The 18,329-nt window shown below is 48.1% G+C and overlaps 1 protein-coding gene across 8 annotated transcripts in view; it reads right to left on the minus strand.

Annotated features, from left to right (window-relative positions):
- Positions 1–5,570: 5,570 nt before the first annotated feature.
- chrm4a (cholinergic receptor, muscarinic 4a) overlaps positions 5,571–18,329 on the minus strand; it is a 156,009-nt gene continuing 143,250 nt past the window's right edge. For all 8 annotated transcript variants that reach the window (XM_072518875.1, XM_072518873.1, XM_072518870.1 and 5 more), the window contains one exon: positions 5,571–7,820. In XM_072518875.1, coding sequence (XP_072374976.1) covers positions 6,352–7,815 — 1,464 coding nt within the window. In that variant the 5' untranslated portion in view covers positions 7,816–7,820 and the 3' untranslated portion in view covers positions 5,571–6,351. The remainder of the gene's footprint in view (positions 7,821–18,329) is intronic.

Below are 18,329 nucleotides of genomic sequence, written 5' to 3' on the forward strand. Positions count from 1 at the left end.
GATTGGGATGCCATTTTTGAGTCCGACCTCTGGAACCCCGACGTGACCCCTGACCTACAACTCACTATGAGGGGGTTCCTAGGCACCCCCCCCCCCCCCCCCCACACACACACCCATGCACACAACCCCAGCCCAATCATCATCACAAGAAAAATACCAGCTTGGCACCTTGGCAGTGCCAACCTGGTACCTAGGCAATGCCACTGCCAGCTGATAGTGCCACCTGGGCATCCTGGCAGTCCTAGGATGGCACACAGGTGGCACTGCCAGGGTGCCAGGCTGGCATTGCCAGGGTGGCCAGGTGGCATCAGCGGTGCCAGGATGCAACCCTGCTGAAAGGGCACTCACCTGAGGTCCTCCGATCCCCTGGGGGACCGCATGAGTGCCATTCTGTCGAGTCCCTGTTTGTGGAGACCAGGGCCGGATTCTCCAAGCCAAAATCGCGCTCGGCATGGGGGCGGAGAATGGGGCATCAGACCCACAATCCGGCCCGACGCCTTACCCCAATTCTCCGCAGACCGGAGAAACGGCGCCAGTCTCGCGAGCGCATTCGAGGCAGCGCTGGTCGGGGGCCATTTAAAGAGGCCCACGCGACGATTCTCTGCCGGCAGTTGGCCAAGTTCCCGCCGGCGTGGTTCTAGCACGGTAGCACAAGTGATTAGCACTGTGGCTTCACAGCTCCAGGGTCCCAGGTTCGATTCCCCGCTGGGTCAATGTCTGTGCGGAGTCTGCACAATCTCCCCGTGTGTGCGTGGGTTTCCTCCGGGTGCTCCGGTTTCCTCCCACAGTCCAAAGACGTGCAGGTTAGGTGGATTGGCCATGATAAATTGCCCTTAGTGACCAAAAAAGGTTATGAGGGGTTATTGGGTTACGGGGATAGGGTGGAAATGAGCGTATAAGTGGGTCGGTGCAGACTCAATGGGCCGAATGGCCTCCTTTTGCACTGTATGTTTTATGTCTATGTTGTTAACATGGTTCCACCCGGCGGGCACTCGGAGTGGCACGGCCGCCCTGGTGGGGAGCAGGGGGATCCGTCACCGGGGTGGGGGGGATTCTCCAGGACGGACAGGGTTCCGGTTGGGAGCCACCAATTGGCAGTCGTGCGCGATCTGGAGGAGGGGAGGGCCTACTTGCTGTGTGGGTCCGCCACGTTGCGCAGGACCGCCACACTAGGTGGCCACCGCGCTCATGCGTGGACCCGCGGCCGGAAGTGCAGGGTCCCGTATCGGCAGCCGGAGCTGCGCGGAGCACTCCGGCGCCCTGCTGGCCCCCTTCAGGTAAGTGAATCGCTGGATCAATCGACCAAGCCCACGAGGATGTCCGGGCAGCGGGGTTCGACGGGAAGCCCCGGGGCCAGGGGGTGAACGACGAGATGCATGTCCCCCTACGCTCAGGAGGGGCCCTCCTGAATGACGCTAAAAACGTCCCCCACATCATGGCGGCTTGTTGCGCCCTCCATAAAATCAAGCAGAAGAGAGGCGACGTACTGGAGGAGGAGGATGATCGGCCAACCTCCGAGGAGGAGGAGGATGCGGGGGAGACTCTGGTCGCCTCCAGATTCACAAACTAAAGGGGGAGGGGGGACTAGCCAGAGGCACAGACGCCGCATTCCACCCCCACACACCTGCTCCCCCTCCCCTTGGCCACCCCTTCACCTGCAACTCCCTTCGTGATACATACCTTCCGCACTATGCGGTGTGGGCCCTGGCTTGGCATTAACACCAGGTCTGGTCCATGGGATGGAGGATGATGACGACCCGCTCTGCGATGAGCTCTCGTGCTCCGCATTGTATGACAACGTCTGACTCCTGCCACGGTAGCACTTTCAACCTTCCACTTTGGTGATCCCTGCATGCGAGCTGGTCATTCTTTCACACGGTGGATTGGATCTCTGGGGTGATGGTGGTGAGGATGGTCGGGTGGGGGGGGGGGGGGGGGGTGGGTGTTAGTGGGTTGCCCAGGCCACCCACAATGTCCGCCCGTTCCCCTCCCCTCCTACACGTCCTCTCTCGGCATCCCCCCAGTTTAGCCCACCCTTCACGTCCATCTGACAGAGCACCGAGACAGATTGTAACAGTGGTAACAGGTGTCTAATGTGGCAATGTATATCTCAGATTTGTACCTTATTCCCTATAACTAAACTGTGCCTTGCACCCATGCCAACTTAACTGGTGTCTAACTTTCTTGCCTTCGGGCCCTAACGCTATGTCTAGGTGGATCCCCAGACGTTACAGCAGGAATGGAGGCGGCCAGCTGTGATTCCCGCCCTGCGACCCGGGTCCCCATTGACGGGTGTCTTCTGGGGCGCCCCGACCTAGATGGACCCGCCTTCTGCTCAGGCGTCCCAGGTGGCATGGTGCCTCCTTGTTCTGCCCGCTGCCCACGAGATACACAATGGACAGGAGAGGGGGAGTCCGAGGTGCTGCGGTGTTCCCGCACCTCCCCTGCAAGAATCACTGGCATGGGCCCCATCGCCTCCTTCTCCCTCATGGTGCCCGATGACCCCCGGGGCTAATCCATGTGATGGGGGTGCGAGGGTAGTGTGGGAGTGAGGGTGGTGTGGGGGTGGGGTGGGGCGAGGGTGGTGTGGGGTGAGGTTGAGGGTGGTGTGGGGTGAAGGTGATGTGGGGGCGAGGGTGGTGTAGGAGTGAGGGTGTGAGGGTGGTGTGGGGTAAGGTTGAGAGTGGTGTGGGGTGAGGTTGAGAGTGGTGTTGGGTGAGGTTGAGGGTAATGTGGGGTGAAGGTGATATGGGGGTGAGGGTAGTGTGAGGGTGGTCTTTGAGGGGGGTTGACACACGTATCTGCAGGGCAAGGCGGGGAACCACAACTCAGCAGGGTCTCACTTCTGCGCCTGCAGCTGAACTCCACCTCGGCGACCTCCCTTTTCTCTGGGCTGCCGACCATGTCCAGGCCCCCTACTCTGCCATGGTTAGCGGCCACAGGTCCAGTGGTCCCCCTCCTGTCTTCTCCCACTCCCGGCAGTTGTGGGCGGCCTTCTCCTAGGGGAGTGGGGGGGCAAACAGAAAACAACAGTGTTAGACAGTTCAACTCATGCAGCCCAGGGGGTGGGCAGCTGGTGGCCTCAGTGGCCAGGGCACCCGGCCATGGCGACCGGTATGGGTGCCGACATGTGATGCAGGGTGGGGGTTCGCCTGCCCTCCGGGAGGGGTGGAGTAGGGTTACAGCTGGGTGCGATGGGGTTAGTGCCAGGGGCACAGTGCTGCCTACTCGCCCTGGCTGCCCTGATGAGGTTGTGCAGTTTTTTCCGGCACTGCTGACCGGTCCGGATGGTGTTATACACGGCACTGACCGCCTCTACTACCAGCGCCCAGGCAAGGCAAATGGCGGCGGCTGGCACCCTTCTTCTCGGCCGGGTACAGGATTATCCGTCTCTCCTCCACTGTGTCCAGGAGGGTCTCCAACTTGGCATCTGTGCAGCATGGGGCCGCTCGTCTTGTTGCCACCTTGTTGGCTGGGACAGTTTGTGTGGGGAGTGCAGTGTGTATGTGCAGCTGCAGCTTGTCAGCCTCCTGAGTGTCAATCACGAAACTGGCGAATCCTGCACCGTTCCTCATTGGAATCGATTGTGTTCCACGTGGTGCTGGTACTAGCCCATTTAACAGTAGCAGACTCTGTCCAGGTGCGGCGGCAGTTTTGCTGTCGCGGAACTCCATGAATCCTGCGCTGGCGTCAATACCTAGGGCTGGATTCTCCAATTGCCGACGGCGAGATTGCATTCGTGATTTGCTGGAGAATCTGTTTTGACGGCGAAATTGGGGGCGTCGCCTGTTTTCAGATGCTCCGCCCGTTCCAAAACGGCATAATCGGTGAGTACACCGCATGGCGTAGGGACAGCCCCAGGGCCAACTTTCCGACAGCGTGGATCACTTGTGGTCTGAGGTTTCGTCAACCTCGCATGGTGGCTGCGGACTGTGTCCAGAGCTGCCACAGTCGGGGGTGGGGGGGGGGGGGAGCCATTCCGCTGGCCGGGGGGGGGCTTTGGCAGGGGCTGTGACTGCCGGGGGCTGGTCCGGGGGTGGCGCGGGGCATTACATGGCAGGCCGGATCTGTGCGTGGCCGGCACCATGTTGTATGGCGCGACCGCTCTGCAGGTCGCCGCCGTTCGCATGCGCGGCCACGGACATGGTAATTCTCCAACTGTATCGGCAGGGAAAGCCGGGGGTTTTACGTGGTGCGGCTGCTAGGCCCCCACCGGACAGAGCATTTTTTGGTCGTAATACTTGACACATGCTCCAGACATAGCCTCAAAATCGGAGAATCCACAAAGTCTCAGAAAAGGAGACTCCCACCAATTGTCTGTAAGCAACTGCCATAATCTCCGTATCTTTCCAACAATTCCACACCCTCCCCAGCTTCTATCTCAGGCTGAGCCGGACTGCTTGCAACTTACAGAATTCGATTTGGGTTTGAACTGAGCTTCTGACCTCATATTCTCTCCACCTCCACAACTTTGCCTTTATCAGTACCTGTCCCAGTGACATATCTATGCACGTATCACCTCCAGATCATACTATATTTCTCTAGATGACTAGTCAACATTATCTAATGGTAGCACAGTGGTTTGCACTGTTGCTTCACAGTGCCAGGGACACGGGTTCCATTCCCGGCTTGGGTCACTGTCTGTGTGGAGTCTGCACGTTCTCCCTGTGTCTGTGTTGGTTTCTATTGGGTGCTCCGGTTTCCTCCCACAAGTCCTGAAAGATGTGCTGTTAGGTGAATTGGGCATTCTGAATTCTCCCTCTGGGTACCCGAACAGGCGCCAGAATGTGGCGACTAGGGGCTTTTCACAGTAACATCATTGCAGTGTTAATGTAAGCCTATTTGTGACACTAATAAAGATTAGTATAATCCCCATGTAAACCTTAGTTCATCCAAAACTAGGCTGCCTGTACGATATCCCAATCAAATCAATTCATTATCTCCAAACTCATTAACCTACATTGGTTCCTGGGGCCCCAATCCCTTAAATATAAACTTTTGAGCTTGTGTTTAAATCCTTCCCAACCTCAATACCCTCTTCCTCTCCAACCTTGTCCCAAACCTATTCATTTCCAGCCACCTGCCACTCTCTGTCTCACACACCTTGAGGGATTCAGATATCTAAAGTCCAGCATTATAAAATGTGCTGCCCGATCCATGTCATTCTGGCCATTATCTTCTGTTTTGCTGCTTGGCCACTCCTGATGGGACAGGAGTCAACCTTCTCCCCAAATACTTGCTATCTTCTATATATTAATACCAGATTGTAATGAAGGGTACTGTGATGAATGGTTACTGTACCCTTAACATCATGTAGGTGATGCCCCTTTAAGACCGTGTTTGGAACCCTGGGGGACTCCGCCTCCGGCTCCGCCCACCAGGGAGCCGTATATAAGGTGGCTCCCTGTAGGCGGCACTCAGTAAGCACACGTCTCGGTAACTGGCTAGTTCTCTGCTTATTAAAGCCTTAATTTACCATTCCACACTCTCGTGTCGTTATTGAGGGTACTACAGGTACAAAATGGTGGAAGTAGTCCATCACTCATCCACAAAACACACTCCAGCATGGGTGAAGGTTTTAAATATTTATATTGTAAATAATATTAAAGGATGAAAGTTACACCAGCCACAGCATTATTGGAAAGATTACAAGAAGTTCATTACACTGTATGCCCTGACCTCAAATTCTCCATTGCTAAACCAGTTACATTAGAATTAAATAAAGGATATATAATTCTGATATCAGACCTTGTTGTGGGCCGTGACAGCCTCCTTGTGTCTGCTCACCATTCCCTGTCAGAACAATATCAGTTTTCATACGGCCTTGTTCGCTTGGCCACGATAACATTACATTATTTAAATAGCTGAGGGTGAGGAAAGGGCTGTACTTTAATCTTGAAGCTTAGGTGATGCCCAATAAACTTTTTTGGGATCTCTAATATCACCCATTAAATGCCAGGGACAGCAATAACTCAGCCATGTCTAGATATCTTACACTTTTACATTAGTTTTTGTAGCAGTAGTTTACAAGTCTTGCAACACGTCATGTCTCTGTGTCCTGACACAACTGGAGTTGCAGAGCTGAAGCTGGGCACAAGGAAAAGCACAATTCGGACTCGGTCTACCACTAGCACTTACACAATATTAGAATGAGTAATGATTTTTTTTCACACTGTCATGTCTTTGCTTATATGGTATGTACATGCTTTACTTAAGGAAGGGAAAGAGTAGAATTTTAGACTGAAAATACAAGCACAGTGTAAGTAGTATTTCAGAAAATACCGCTTAACAACACTTCCATGTTTAAATCCATAGCAAATACAAATTGCGGACCAGACTGTGGCATTCACTTTATCTTGTATTACTAATATGTTTGTATTTGCACAGTAACAAGTGTTTGAAAGTCTTCTTAAAGGTAATGTTGCAGAGGGCATAACAAGCTGGATTGACAGTGCTGTTGATGTAGCACAGCCAGTATCCAATGACCCAAACCGTCTCAGGTACACAGTTTCCACAGAATGTGCTGATGAGAACCATGACATTGTAGGGAGTCCACGTTAATATAAATGCCAGAAGGATTGCAAAGATTGTCCGCGTGACCTTTTTCTCCCTGGCAGCCACCTGGCGCCTCTTTCGCACCTGGCTTCTCGCAATGTTAGCGAATTTCCTGGCGACAATGCCTGGCTTGTTCGCCGCTGCGTTGTTGGTTGCATTTCCTGGCATGATCTCGATGGCTGTGACACACTCACTGCCAGTCTGTTTGGTGACTATCTTGATCCTTGACCATTTGGAGCTCTGCATTTTGGACAGTTTTGGTGCTTGTGTGTGCTGTATGACATCGCTTGTGCCTTTCTCTTTAGGATTGGGTGGGACAGTGCTGGCTGAACTGGACTCATTCGAGGTCTCCTTCTCTTCACGCTGGCCTAGGGACACTTGTTTTGCGGAGGGTTTTTCCTCCATCTTTCCATTCCGTACAGTGTCACTGGAGGAGTCCGTTGTTGGCTTGGGAGAGTTGTTGTTATTCTGCTGCTTGCTGAAGTGACTCTTGAGGAAGTTGGAAGATCGAGACGTATTCTCTTTCTGACTTTCAGTCCTATGGCTTTTCATTCTACTCCTGCTAGCAAAGGAGACTTGGATGTACAAAATAGTCATGATGACAACTGGCAGGTAGAATGCTGCGATGGCTGTGCCAAATGTCACAGCGGTGTTGGAGAAGAATTGAATGTAACACTGTCCTTCTTTCACCTGCCGCTCGCCAACAATGAACTGCCAAAAGAGTATAGCTGGAGCCCACAAGATGAAGGAGAGTATCCAAGCTGCTGCTATCATCAGCCCAGCCATTTTGGTTGTCCTTCGAGCCGGATAGGTGAGTGGTTTTGTAACACAGAAGTAACGATCAAAACTGATAATCAACAGGTTCATTACAGAAGCATTGCTCACAACATAGTCCAAAGCTAGCCACAAGTCGCAGACAACAGCCCCAAGCGGCCAATAGCCTTTGATGATGTAGACTGTATACAAGTTCATAGAAAAGACTCCAATAATCAGATCAGCACAGGCCAAGCTGAATAAGAAGTAGTTGTTCACAGTCTGCAATTGGCGATTCACTTTGATGGATAACATGACTAATATGTTGCCAACCACTGTCACCAAGCTGAGGGATCCAGTCACGACAGCTATAAACACGATCTCGACAGTCTTGTAAGGGCTGGTCCATGTCATTTCTAAAGTTACATTTGAGTTGTTGGCTTCAGCAGTCTCAAATGTGGCATTCTCCATTTTTAGCAGGATAGTTTCTCCAAACGTGTTATACATAGAATCTGAAACACAGAGAAAAGTATTATTAGAATGGCTCCCTTACCCTGAATGACCTACCAGTGGCCAGCCTTGCACTGCGAGGCCTTCAGTTTATCATCCCTTCCTTCCTTTTTTTTAAGGATGTATAGTTGAATGCATAAATCTACTGTTACAGCTGCATAACAACTAGCGAGTGTTTTAAAAATCGTGCACGTCATGGACGTATATATTATATGTCTTATGTTCAAGCAACAGGTGTTCCATGAAGAACATAGGAACAGGAGTAGGCCTTTCAGCCCTCCAAGACTGTTCTGCTAATCAATGGGATCATGGCTGATCTGTATCCTAAGTCTATCTGTCCAGCATGGCTCCGTATCCCTTAACCTTTTTGGTTATCAAAAGTTGCTCTTAGAATTAAAGCGATCCATTGAGTTTGCATCCATTGAGAGAAAGTTGCACAATTCCCCCACTCTTGTGTGAAGAAGTATTTCCTAACTTTATGCCTAGGTAAGCTGGCTCTGAATCCTTGTCCAGGACTTCCCAGCAGCAGGGAAATCTTCTATCCTGTCAATTTTTGCAAAAATATTAACTTGTATCAAAACATCTATATTCCAGCAAATACAATCCTGCTTCATGTGATCTATCCTCTTAATTTAATCCTTGGAGCCTTGGAAACATTCTGAAAAATCCCCAGTGCGCTCATTCCATGGCCAATATATTCTTGAAAAGGTGGATGCCCAGAATTGCTCGTTGTACTCCAGGTGTGATCTAATTATGTCTGTAGCGTAACTTCCAGTTACCCGGTTATAAAGAGTCACATTCTCTTCACTTTTTGGATTATTTTTTATCTATTATATTTTCTTGATATCAATAATGTAGACTGCATACAAGTTCATAGAAAAGCCTCCAATAGCCAGGTCAGTACAGGCCAAGCTGAATAAGCAGTTGTTCGATATCCGTAATTTACAATTCGCTTTGATGGATACCATAACTGTCGAGATCGTCTTTATAGCTGTCGTGACCGGATCGCTCAGCTTGGTGACAGTGGTTGGCAACGTATTAATCGTGTCTCCATCAAAGTGAACTGCCAATTGCAGACTGTGAACAACTACTTCTTATTCAGCTTGGCCTGTGCTGATTATTGGAATATTTTCTGTAAATTTGTACACAGTCTACATTATTGGTTTCTTGGGGCTGTTGTTTGTGACTTGTGGCTAGCTTTGGGCTATGTTGTGGACAATGCTTCTGTAATGCACCTGTTGATTATCAGTTTTGATCAGGGATCTTCACTGATATGTATTCATGCGAGAGGATAGAGCTGGCGAGGGGGAGAGGTATCTGCAGGTTAGGGACTTTGCACGAAAGGTCTGGAGGGGGTTCCCTAAGTTGCCGGTATATACCCTGCTGGAGCGACTACTGCTTCCAGATTCGGGATATGTACAAGTGGATGGGGGATCAGGGATGCGAGCGGGTGGTGAAGATCAAAGAGAAATGGGAAGTGGAGTTGGGAAGGGAGATCAATTGGGGAGTATAGAGTGAGGCACTGCGGAGGGCAAACGGGACCTCCTCTTGTGCAAGTATGAGCCAGATACAGTTTAAGGTGGTGCACATGGTGCATATGACTCGGGCGAGAATGAGTAGGTTCTTTCAGGGGGTAGCAGATGAGTGTGAGAGGTGTGGGCGGGGGACAGCGAATCATGTTTTGGGGTTGTGAAAAATTGGAAAGATTCTTGGCGGGAGTGTTCGCGGTCTTAGCCATGATAGTGGAGGAGGAGGTGGGCCCGGACCCTTTGGTTGCGATATTTGGAGTTTCAGAGAAGCTGGAGCTCATGGAGAGGAGGAAGGCCGATGCCGTGGCCTTCGTCTCTCTGATGGCATGGCGGCAAATTTTACTGGAGTTGCGATTGGCATCGCCACCTGGGGTAGCAGCTTAGTTGGGTGACCTGTACGGCTTCCTGCGGTTGGAGGAGATAAAGTATGAGGTAAGGGGCTCTGCAGGGGGGTTTGAGAAAAGGTGGGGGATATGTGTGACCGTGTTCGAGGAGCAGTTCGTCGCCGGTGGGGAGGGGGGGGGGGGGGTGGGGGGGGGGGGGGGGTGAAAAGGGAAAAAATCTGTACAGACTGTATAGATGATTGCTGGGAAGTATGTTTCCCAGCATGTTTATTTGCTGTAAACTGTTGTGATACATGTATGTAATAGAATACATTTTATAAAAAAAAGATATATATATAGTTATACACATGGATCCTCACACACATATATATATATATGGATCTTCATTGCTTATGTATACATGGACCCTCACTGATATGTATACATGGATCCTCACTGATATGTATACATGAATCTTCACTGATATGTATACATGGATCCTCACTGATATGTGTACATGGATCCTCACTGATAGACAGATATTTATACATGGATCTTTCAGTAGGGGAGCATTTTGGGAACAGTGACCATAATTCAGTAAGTTTTAAAGTGCTGGTGGACAAGGATAAGAGTGGTCCTGGGGTGAATGTGCTAAATTGGGGGAAGGCTAATTATAACAATATTAGGCAGGAACTGAAGAACCTAGATTGGGGGCGGATGTTTGAGGATAAATCAACATCTGACATGTGGGAGGCTTTCAAATGTCAGTTGAAAGGAATTCAGGACCAACATGTTCCTGTGCGGAAGAAGGATAAATACGGCAAATTTCAGGAACCTTGGATAACGAGAGATATTGTAGGCCTCATCAAAAAGAAAAAGGAGGCATTTGTTAGGGCTAGAAGGCTGGGAACAGATGAAACTTGTGTGGAATATAACAAAAGTAGGAAGGAACTTAAGCAAGGAACTTAAGCAAGGAGTCATGAGGGCTAGAAGGGGTCACGAAAAGGTATTGGCAAATAGGGTTAAGGAAAATTCCAAGGCTTTTTGCACGTACATGAAAAGCAAGAGGGTAGCCAGGGAAAGGGTTGGCCCACTGAAGGATAGGCAAGGGAATCTACGTGTGGAGCCAGAGGAAATGGGTGAGGTACTAAATTAAAACTTTGCATCAGTATTCACCAAAGAGAAGGAATTGGTGGATGTTGAGTCTGGAGAAGGGTGTGTTGATAGCCTGGGTCATATTGAGATCCAAAAAGACGAGGTGTTGGACGTCTTGAAAAATATTAAGGTAGATAAGTCCTCAGGGCCTGATGGGATCTACCCCAGAATACTGAAGGAGGCTAGAGAGGAAATTGCTGAGGCCTTGCCAGAAATCTTTGGATCCTCACTGTCTTCAGGTGATGTCCCGGAGAACTGGAGAATAGCTAGTGTTGTTCCTTTGCTTAAGAAGGGTAGTAAGGATAATCCAGGGAACTACAGGCCGGTGAGCCTTACGTCAGTGGTAGGGAAATTACTGGAGAGAATTCTTCGTGACAGGATCTACTCCCATTTAGAAGCAAATGGACGTATCAGCGAGAGGCAGCATGGTTTTGTGAAGGGGAGGTCGTGTCTCACTAACTTGATAGAGTTTTTCGAAGAGGTCACAAAGATGATTGATGCAGGTAGGGCAGTGGATGTTGTCTATATGGACTTCAGTAAGCCCTTTGACAAGGTCCCTCATGGCAGACTGGTACAAAAGGTGAAGTCACACGTTATCAGGGGTGAGCTGGCAAGATGGATACAGAACTGACTAGGTCATAAAAGGCAGAGAGTAGCAATGGAAGGGTGCTTTTCTGATTGGAGGGCTGTGACTAGTGGTGTTCCGCAGGATCAGTGCTGGGACCTGTGCTGTTTGTAGTGTATATAAATGATTTGGAGGAAAATGTAACTGGTCTGATTGGTAAGTTTGCAGACGACACAAAGGTTGGTGGAATTGCGGATAGCGATGAGAACTGTCAGAGGATACAGCAGGATTCAGATCGTTTGGAGACTTGGGTGGAGAGATGGCAGATGGAGTTTAATCCGGACAAATGTGAGGCAATGCATTTTGGAAGGTCTAATGCAGGTAGGGAATATACAGGGAATGGTAGAACCCTCAAGAGTATTGACAGTCAGAGAGATCTAGGTGTACAGGTCCACAGGTCACTGAAAGGGGCAACACAGGTGGAGAAGGTAGTCAAGAAGGCATACGGGATGCTTGCCTTCATCGGCCGGGGCAGTGAGTATAAGAATTGGCAAGTCATGTTGCAGCTGTATAGAACCTTAGTTAGGCCACACTTGGAGTATAGTGTTCAATTCTGGTTGCCACACTACCAGAAGGATGTGAAGGCTTTAGAGAGGGTGCAGAAGAGATTTACCAGGATGTTGCCTGGTATGGAGGGCATTAGCTATGAGGAGCGGTTGAATAAACTCGGTTTGTTCTTACTGGAACAACGGAGGTTGAGGGGCGACCTGATAGAGGTCTACAAAATTATGAGGGGCATAGACAGAGTGGATAGTCAGAGGCTTTTTCCCAGGGTAGAGGGGTCAATTACTAGGGGGCATAGGTTTAAGGTGCGAGGGGCAAGGTTTAGAGGAGATTAACGAGGCAAGTTTTTTTACACAGATGGTCGTGGGTGCCTGGAACACGCTGCTGGAGGAGGTGATGGAAGCAGGGACGATAGAGACGTTTAAGAGGCATCTTGACAAATACATGAATAGGATGGGAATAGAGGGATACGGACCCAGGAAGTGGAGAAGATTTTAGTTGAGACAGGCAGCATGGTCGGCATAGGCTTGGAGGGCCGAAGGGCCTGTTCCTGTGCTGTACTTTTCTTTGTTCTTTGTTTATTCTTTGTTGATCTTCACTGATAGATATATAGTTATATACATGGATCTTCACTGATATGTATACATGGATCCTCATTGATAGGTAGATATATATTGTTATATACATGGATCCTCACTGATATGTATAGATGGAACTTCATTGCTCTGTATACAAGGGTCCTCACTGATATGTATGCATGGATCCTCACTGATAGATATATATGGTTATATACATGGATCCTCACACATATATGTAAATGGATCTTCATTGATATGTACATATGGATTCTCACTGATAGGTATACATGAATCTTCACTGATATGTATACACGGATCCTCACTGATATGTATACATGGATAGATAGTTATATAGTTATGTACATGGATCCTCACACACATATATATGGATCTTCACTGATATGTGTACATGGATCCTCACTGATAGGTATATATATTTATACATGGATCTTCACTGATAAGTATACACGGATGTAAAATAAGGGCCCACGGTATTCGAGGCAAGGTACTAACATGGATTGACGATTGGCTGTCAGGCAGAAGGCAGAGAGTTGGGATAAAAGGTTCTTTTTCGGAATGGCAACCGGTGACGAGTGGTGTCCCGCAGGGTTCAATGTTGGGGCCACAGCTGTTCTCTTTATATATTAACGATCTAGATGACGGGACTGAGGGCATTCTGGCTAAGTTTGCCGATGATACAAAGATAGGTGGAGGGGCAGGTAGTATGGAGGAGGTGGGGAGGCTGCAGAAAGATTTAGACAGTTTAGGAGAGTGGTCCAAGAAATGGCTAATGAAATTCAATGTGGGCAAGTGCGAGGTCTTGCACTTTGGAAAAAAGAATAGAGGCGTGGACTATTTTCTAAACGGTGACAAAATTCATAATGCTGAAGTGCAAAGGGACTTGGGAGTCCTCGTCCAGGATTCTCTAAAGGTAAACTTGCAGGTTGAGTCCGTAATTAAGAAAGCAAATGCAATGTTGTCATTCATCTCAAGAGGCTTGGAATATAAAAGCAGGGATGTACTTCTGAAGCTTTATAAAGCATTAGTTAGACCCCATTTAGAATACTGTGAGCAATTTTGGGCCCCACACCTCAGGAAGGACATACTGGCTCTGGAGCGGGTCCAGCGGAGATTCACACGGATGATCCCAGGAATGGTAGGCCTAACATACGATGAACGTCTGAGGATCCTGTGATTATATTCATTGGAGTTTAGGAGGTTGAGGGGAGATCTAATAGAAACTTACAAGATAATGAATGGCTTAGATAGGGTGGATGTAGGGAAGTTGTTTCCATTAGCAGGGGAGACTAGGACCCGGGGGCACAGCCTTAGAATAAAAGGGAGTCACTTTAGAACAGAGATGAGGAGAAATTTCTTCAGCCAGAGAGTGGTGGGTCTGTGGAATTCATTGCCACAGAGGGCGATGGAGGCTGGGACGTTGAGTGTCTTTAAGACAGAAGTTGATAAATTCTTGATTTCTCGAGGAATTAAGGGCTATGGAGAGAGAGTGGGTAAATGGAGTTGAAATCAGCGATGATCGAATGGTGGAGTGGACTCGATGGGCCGAATGGCCTTACTTCCGCTCCTATGTCTTATGGTCTGTCTTATGGTCTTATGGATCCTCACTGATAGATATATAGTTGTATACATGGATCCTGACACACACACACACACACATATATATGTATTATATATATGGATTTTCACTGATATGTATACATCGATCTTCACTAATATGTATCCATGGATCCTCACTGATACGTGTACATGGATCCTCACTGATACATAGATATTTATACATGAATCTTCACTGATATGTATATATGAATCTTCACTGATATGTGTACATGGATCCTCATTGATAGATTATATACTTATACATGGATCATCACTGATATTTATACATGGATCCTCACTAATATATATATTTATGAATCTTCACTGATATGTGTACATGAATCTTCACTGATATGTGTACATGGCTCCTCACTGCTAGGAATATATTTATACTTGGATCTTCACTGATAGATATATAGTTGTATACATGGATCTTCACTGATATGTATATATGGATCATCATTGATAGATATATATCCAGCAGAGGGCAGTAGAGCGGAGCTGCTGATTGACTGTTGCAGGGGAAATTTGCAAATGTGCATTATGGTCATCCTAATTTGAAGGTGTACCTAAGCAAGAGACCCTAGCTGTTCAAGTGAAGACAAGCATCCAGCAGAGGGCAGTAGAGCAGAGCTGCTGATTGGCTGTTGCGGGGGAAATTTGCATACATGCATTGTGGTCATCCTAACTTGAAGGTGTACCTGAGCAAGAGACCCTAGCTGTTCAAGTGAAGACAAGCATCCAGCAGAGGGCAGTAGAGTGGAGCTGTTGATTGACTGTTGTGGGGGAAATTTGCATATGTGCATTGTAGTCATCCTAACTTGAAGGTGTACCTGAGCACGATACCCTAGCTGTTCAAGTGAAGACAAGCATCCAGCAGAGGGTAGTAGAGCAGAGCTGCTGATTGGCTGTTGCGGTGAAAATTTGCATACATGCATTGTGGCCATCCTAACTTGAAGGTGTACCTGAGCAAGAGACCCTAGGTGTTCAAGTGAAGACAAGCATCCAGCAGAGGGAAGTAGAGCAGAGCTGCTGGTTGGCTGTTGCGGGAGAAATTTGCATACATGCATTGTGGTCATCCTAACCTGAAGGTGGTTTGTGGAGGAGCTGTTGTCAAGTGACACTTAAACCCGAAACACTTCTTCAGTGTTTCCCCCCCTATCCCCTCCTCTAACCAAATCAAAACAACCGCTGTAAAGATCAAGGGGAAGGCTCAAGAGCAGGTAGAAGTAGAAAGAAGTTGAACCGTGATGTCACAGCCTGCAGGTAAGGGATTGGCTGGTGACTGGTAAGTAGTTTTTATTTTATTTTCCCTCAGGTGTTATCGTGCGGGGCGCAGAGGTTGCTGAGTGAGTGCTTGCTGAGAAGGGGAGTGAATAACAGGTAAGCTCTTTCTTTCTTTTTTATCTAGAGGGGATGGCAGGGAAGGTAGTGCAATGTTCCTCCTGCAGGATGTTTGAGGTGAGGGATGCTGTCAGTGTCCCTGCTGATTTCATCTGTGGGAAGTGCACCCATCTCCAGCTCCTCAGAAACCACGTTAGGGAACTGGAGCTGGAGCTGGATGTTAGAAACAGGAAAGGAGAGGTCATCCTGTTAGGGGTTTTCTATATGCCTCTGAAAAGTTCCAGAGATGCAGAGGAAACGATTGCAAAGATGATTCTGGATAGGAGCAAAAGCAACAGGGTAGTTGTTCTGGGGGACTTTAACTTTCCAAATATTGACTGGAAACGCTATAGTTTGAGTACTTTAGATGGGTCCGTTTTTGTCCAATGTGTGCAGGAGGGTTTCCTGACACAGTATGTAGATAGGCCAACGAGAAGCGACGCCATATTGGATTTGGTACTGGGTAATGAACCAGGACGGGTGTTAGATTTGGAGGTAGGTGAGCAATTTGGTGATAGTGGCCACAATTTGATTACGTTTACTTTAGTGATGGGAAGGGATAGGTATATACCGCAGGGCAAGTGTTATATCTGGGGGAAAGGCAATTATGATGAGATGAGGCAAGACTTAGGATGCATCGGATGGAGAGGAACACTGCAGGGGATGGGCACAATGGAAATGTGGAGCTTGTTCAAGGAACAGCTACTGCGTGTCCTTGATAAGTATGTACCTGTCAGGCAGGGAGGAAGTGGTCGAGCGAGGGAACCGTGGTTTACTAAATCAGTCAAAACACTTGTCAAGAGGAAGAAGGAGGCTTATGTAAAGATGAGACTTGAAGGTTCTGTTAGGGCGCTCGAGAGTTACAAGTTAGCTAGGAAGGACCTAAAGAGAGAGCTAAGAAGAGCCAGGAGGGGACATGAGAAGTCTTTGGCAGGTAGGATCAAGGATAACCCTAAAGCTTTCTATCGATATGCCAGGAATAAAAGAATGACTAGGGTAAGAGTAGGGCCAGTCAAGGACAGTAGTGGGAACTTATGCGTGGAGTCCCAGGAGATAGGAGAGGTACTAAATGAATATTTTTTGTCAGTATTCACACAGGAAAAAGACAATGTTGTCGCGGAGAATACTGAGATTCAGGCTACTAGACTAGAAGGGCTTGAGGTTCATAAGGAGGAGGTGTTAGCAATTCTGGGAAGTGTGAAAATAGATAAGTCCCCTGGACCGGATGGGATTTATTCTAGGATTCTCTGGGGAGCTAGGGAGGAGATTGCTGAACCTTTGGCTTTGATCTTTAAATCATCTTTGTCTACAGGAATAGTGCCAGAAGACTGGAGGATAGCAAATGTTGTCCCCTTGTTCAAGAAGGGGAGTAGAGACAACCCCGGTAACTATAGACCAGTGAGCCTTACTTCTGTTGTGGGCAAAATCTTGGAAAGGTTTATAAGAGATAGGATGTATAATCATCTGGAAAGGAATAATTTGATTAGAGATAGTCAACACGGTTTTGTGAAGGGTAGGTCGTGCCTCACAAACCTTATTGAGTTCTTTGTGAAGGTGACCAACCAGGTGGATGAGGGTAAAGCAGTTGATGTGTATATGGATTTCAGTAAAGCGTTTGATAAGGTTCCCCATGGTAGGCTACTGCAGAAAATACGGAGGCATGGGATTCAGGGTGATTTAGCAGTTTGGATCAGAAATTGGCTAGCTGGAAGAAGACAGAGGGTGGTGGTTGATGGGAAATGTTCAGACTGGAGTCCAGTTACTAGTGGTGTACCACAAGGATCTGTTTTGGGGCCACTGCTATTTGTCATTTTTATAAATTACCTGGAGGAGGGCGTAGAAGGATGGGTGAGTAAATTTGCAAATGACACTAAAGTCGGTGGAGTTGTGGACAGTGCGGAAGGATGTTACAAGTTACAGAGGGACATAGATAAGCTACAGCGCTGGGCTGAGAGGTGGCAAATGGAGTTTAATGCAGAAAAGTGTGAGGTGATTCATTTTGGAAGGAATAAGAGGAAGACAGAGTACTGGGCTAATGGTAAGATTCTTGGCAGTGTGGACGAGCAGAGAGATCTCAGTGTCCATGTACATAGATCCCTGAAAGTTGCCACCCAGGTTGAGAGGGTTGTTAAAAAGGCGTACGGTGTGTTAGCTTTTATTGGTAGAGGGATTGAGTTTCGGAGCCATGAGGTCATGTTGCAGCTGTACAAAACTCTGGTGCGGCCGCATTTGGAGTATTGCGTACAATTCTGGTCGGCGCATTATAGGAAGGATGTGGAAGCATTGGAAAGGGTGCAGGGGAGATTTACCAGAATGTTGCCTGGTATGAAGGGAAGATCTTATGAGGAAAGGCTGAGGGACTTGAGGCTGTTTTCGTTAGAGAGGAGAAGGTTAAGAGATGATTTAATTGAGACATACAAGATGATTAGAGGATTGGATAGGGTGGACAGTCAGAGCCTTTTTCCTCGAATGGTGATGACTAGCACAAGGGGACATAGCTTTACATTGAGGGGAGATAGATATAGGACAGATGTCAGAGGTAGGTTCTTTACTCAGAGAGTAGTAAGGGTGTGGAATGCCCTGCCTGCAACAGTAGTGGACTCGCCAACACTAGGGGCATTCAAATGGTCATTGGATAGACATATGGACGATAAGGGAATAGTGTCGATGGACTTTAGAGTGGTTTCACAGGTCGGCGCAACATCGAGGGCCCAAGGGCCTGTACTGCGCTGTAATGTTCTATGTTCTATGTTCTATATATAGTTGTATACATGGATCCTGACATACACATGTATAT

This window comes from Scyliorhinus torazame, chromosome 10, assembly GCF_047496885.1.
Source record: "Scyliorhinus torazame isolate Kashiwa2021f chromosome 10, sScyTor2.1, whole genome shotgun sequence".
Taxonomy (NCBI): domain Eukaryota; kingdom Metazoa; phylum Chordata; class Chondrichthyes; order Carcharhiniformes; family Scyliorhinidae; genus Scyliorhinus; species Scyliorhinus torazame.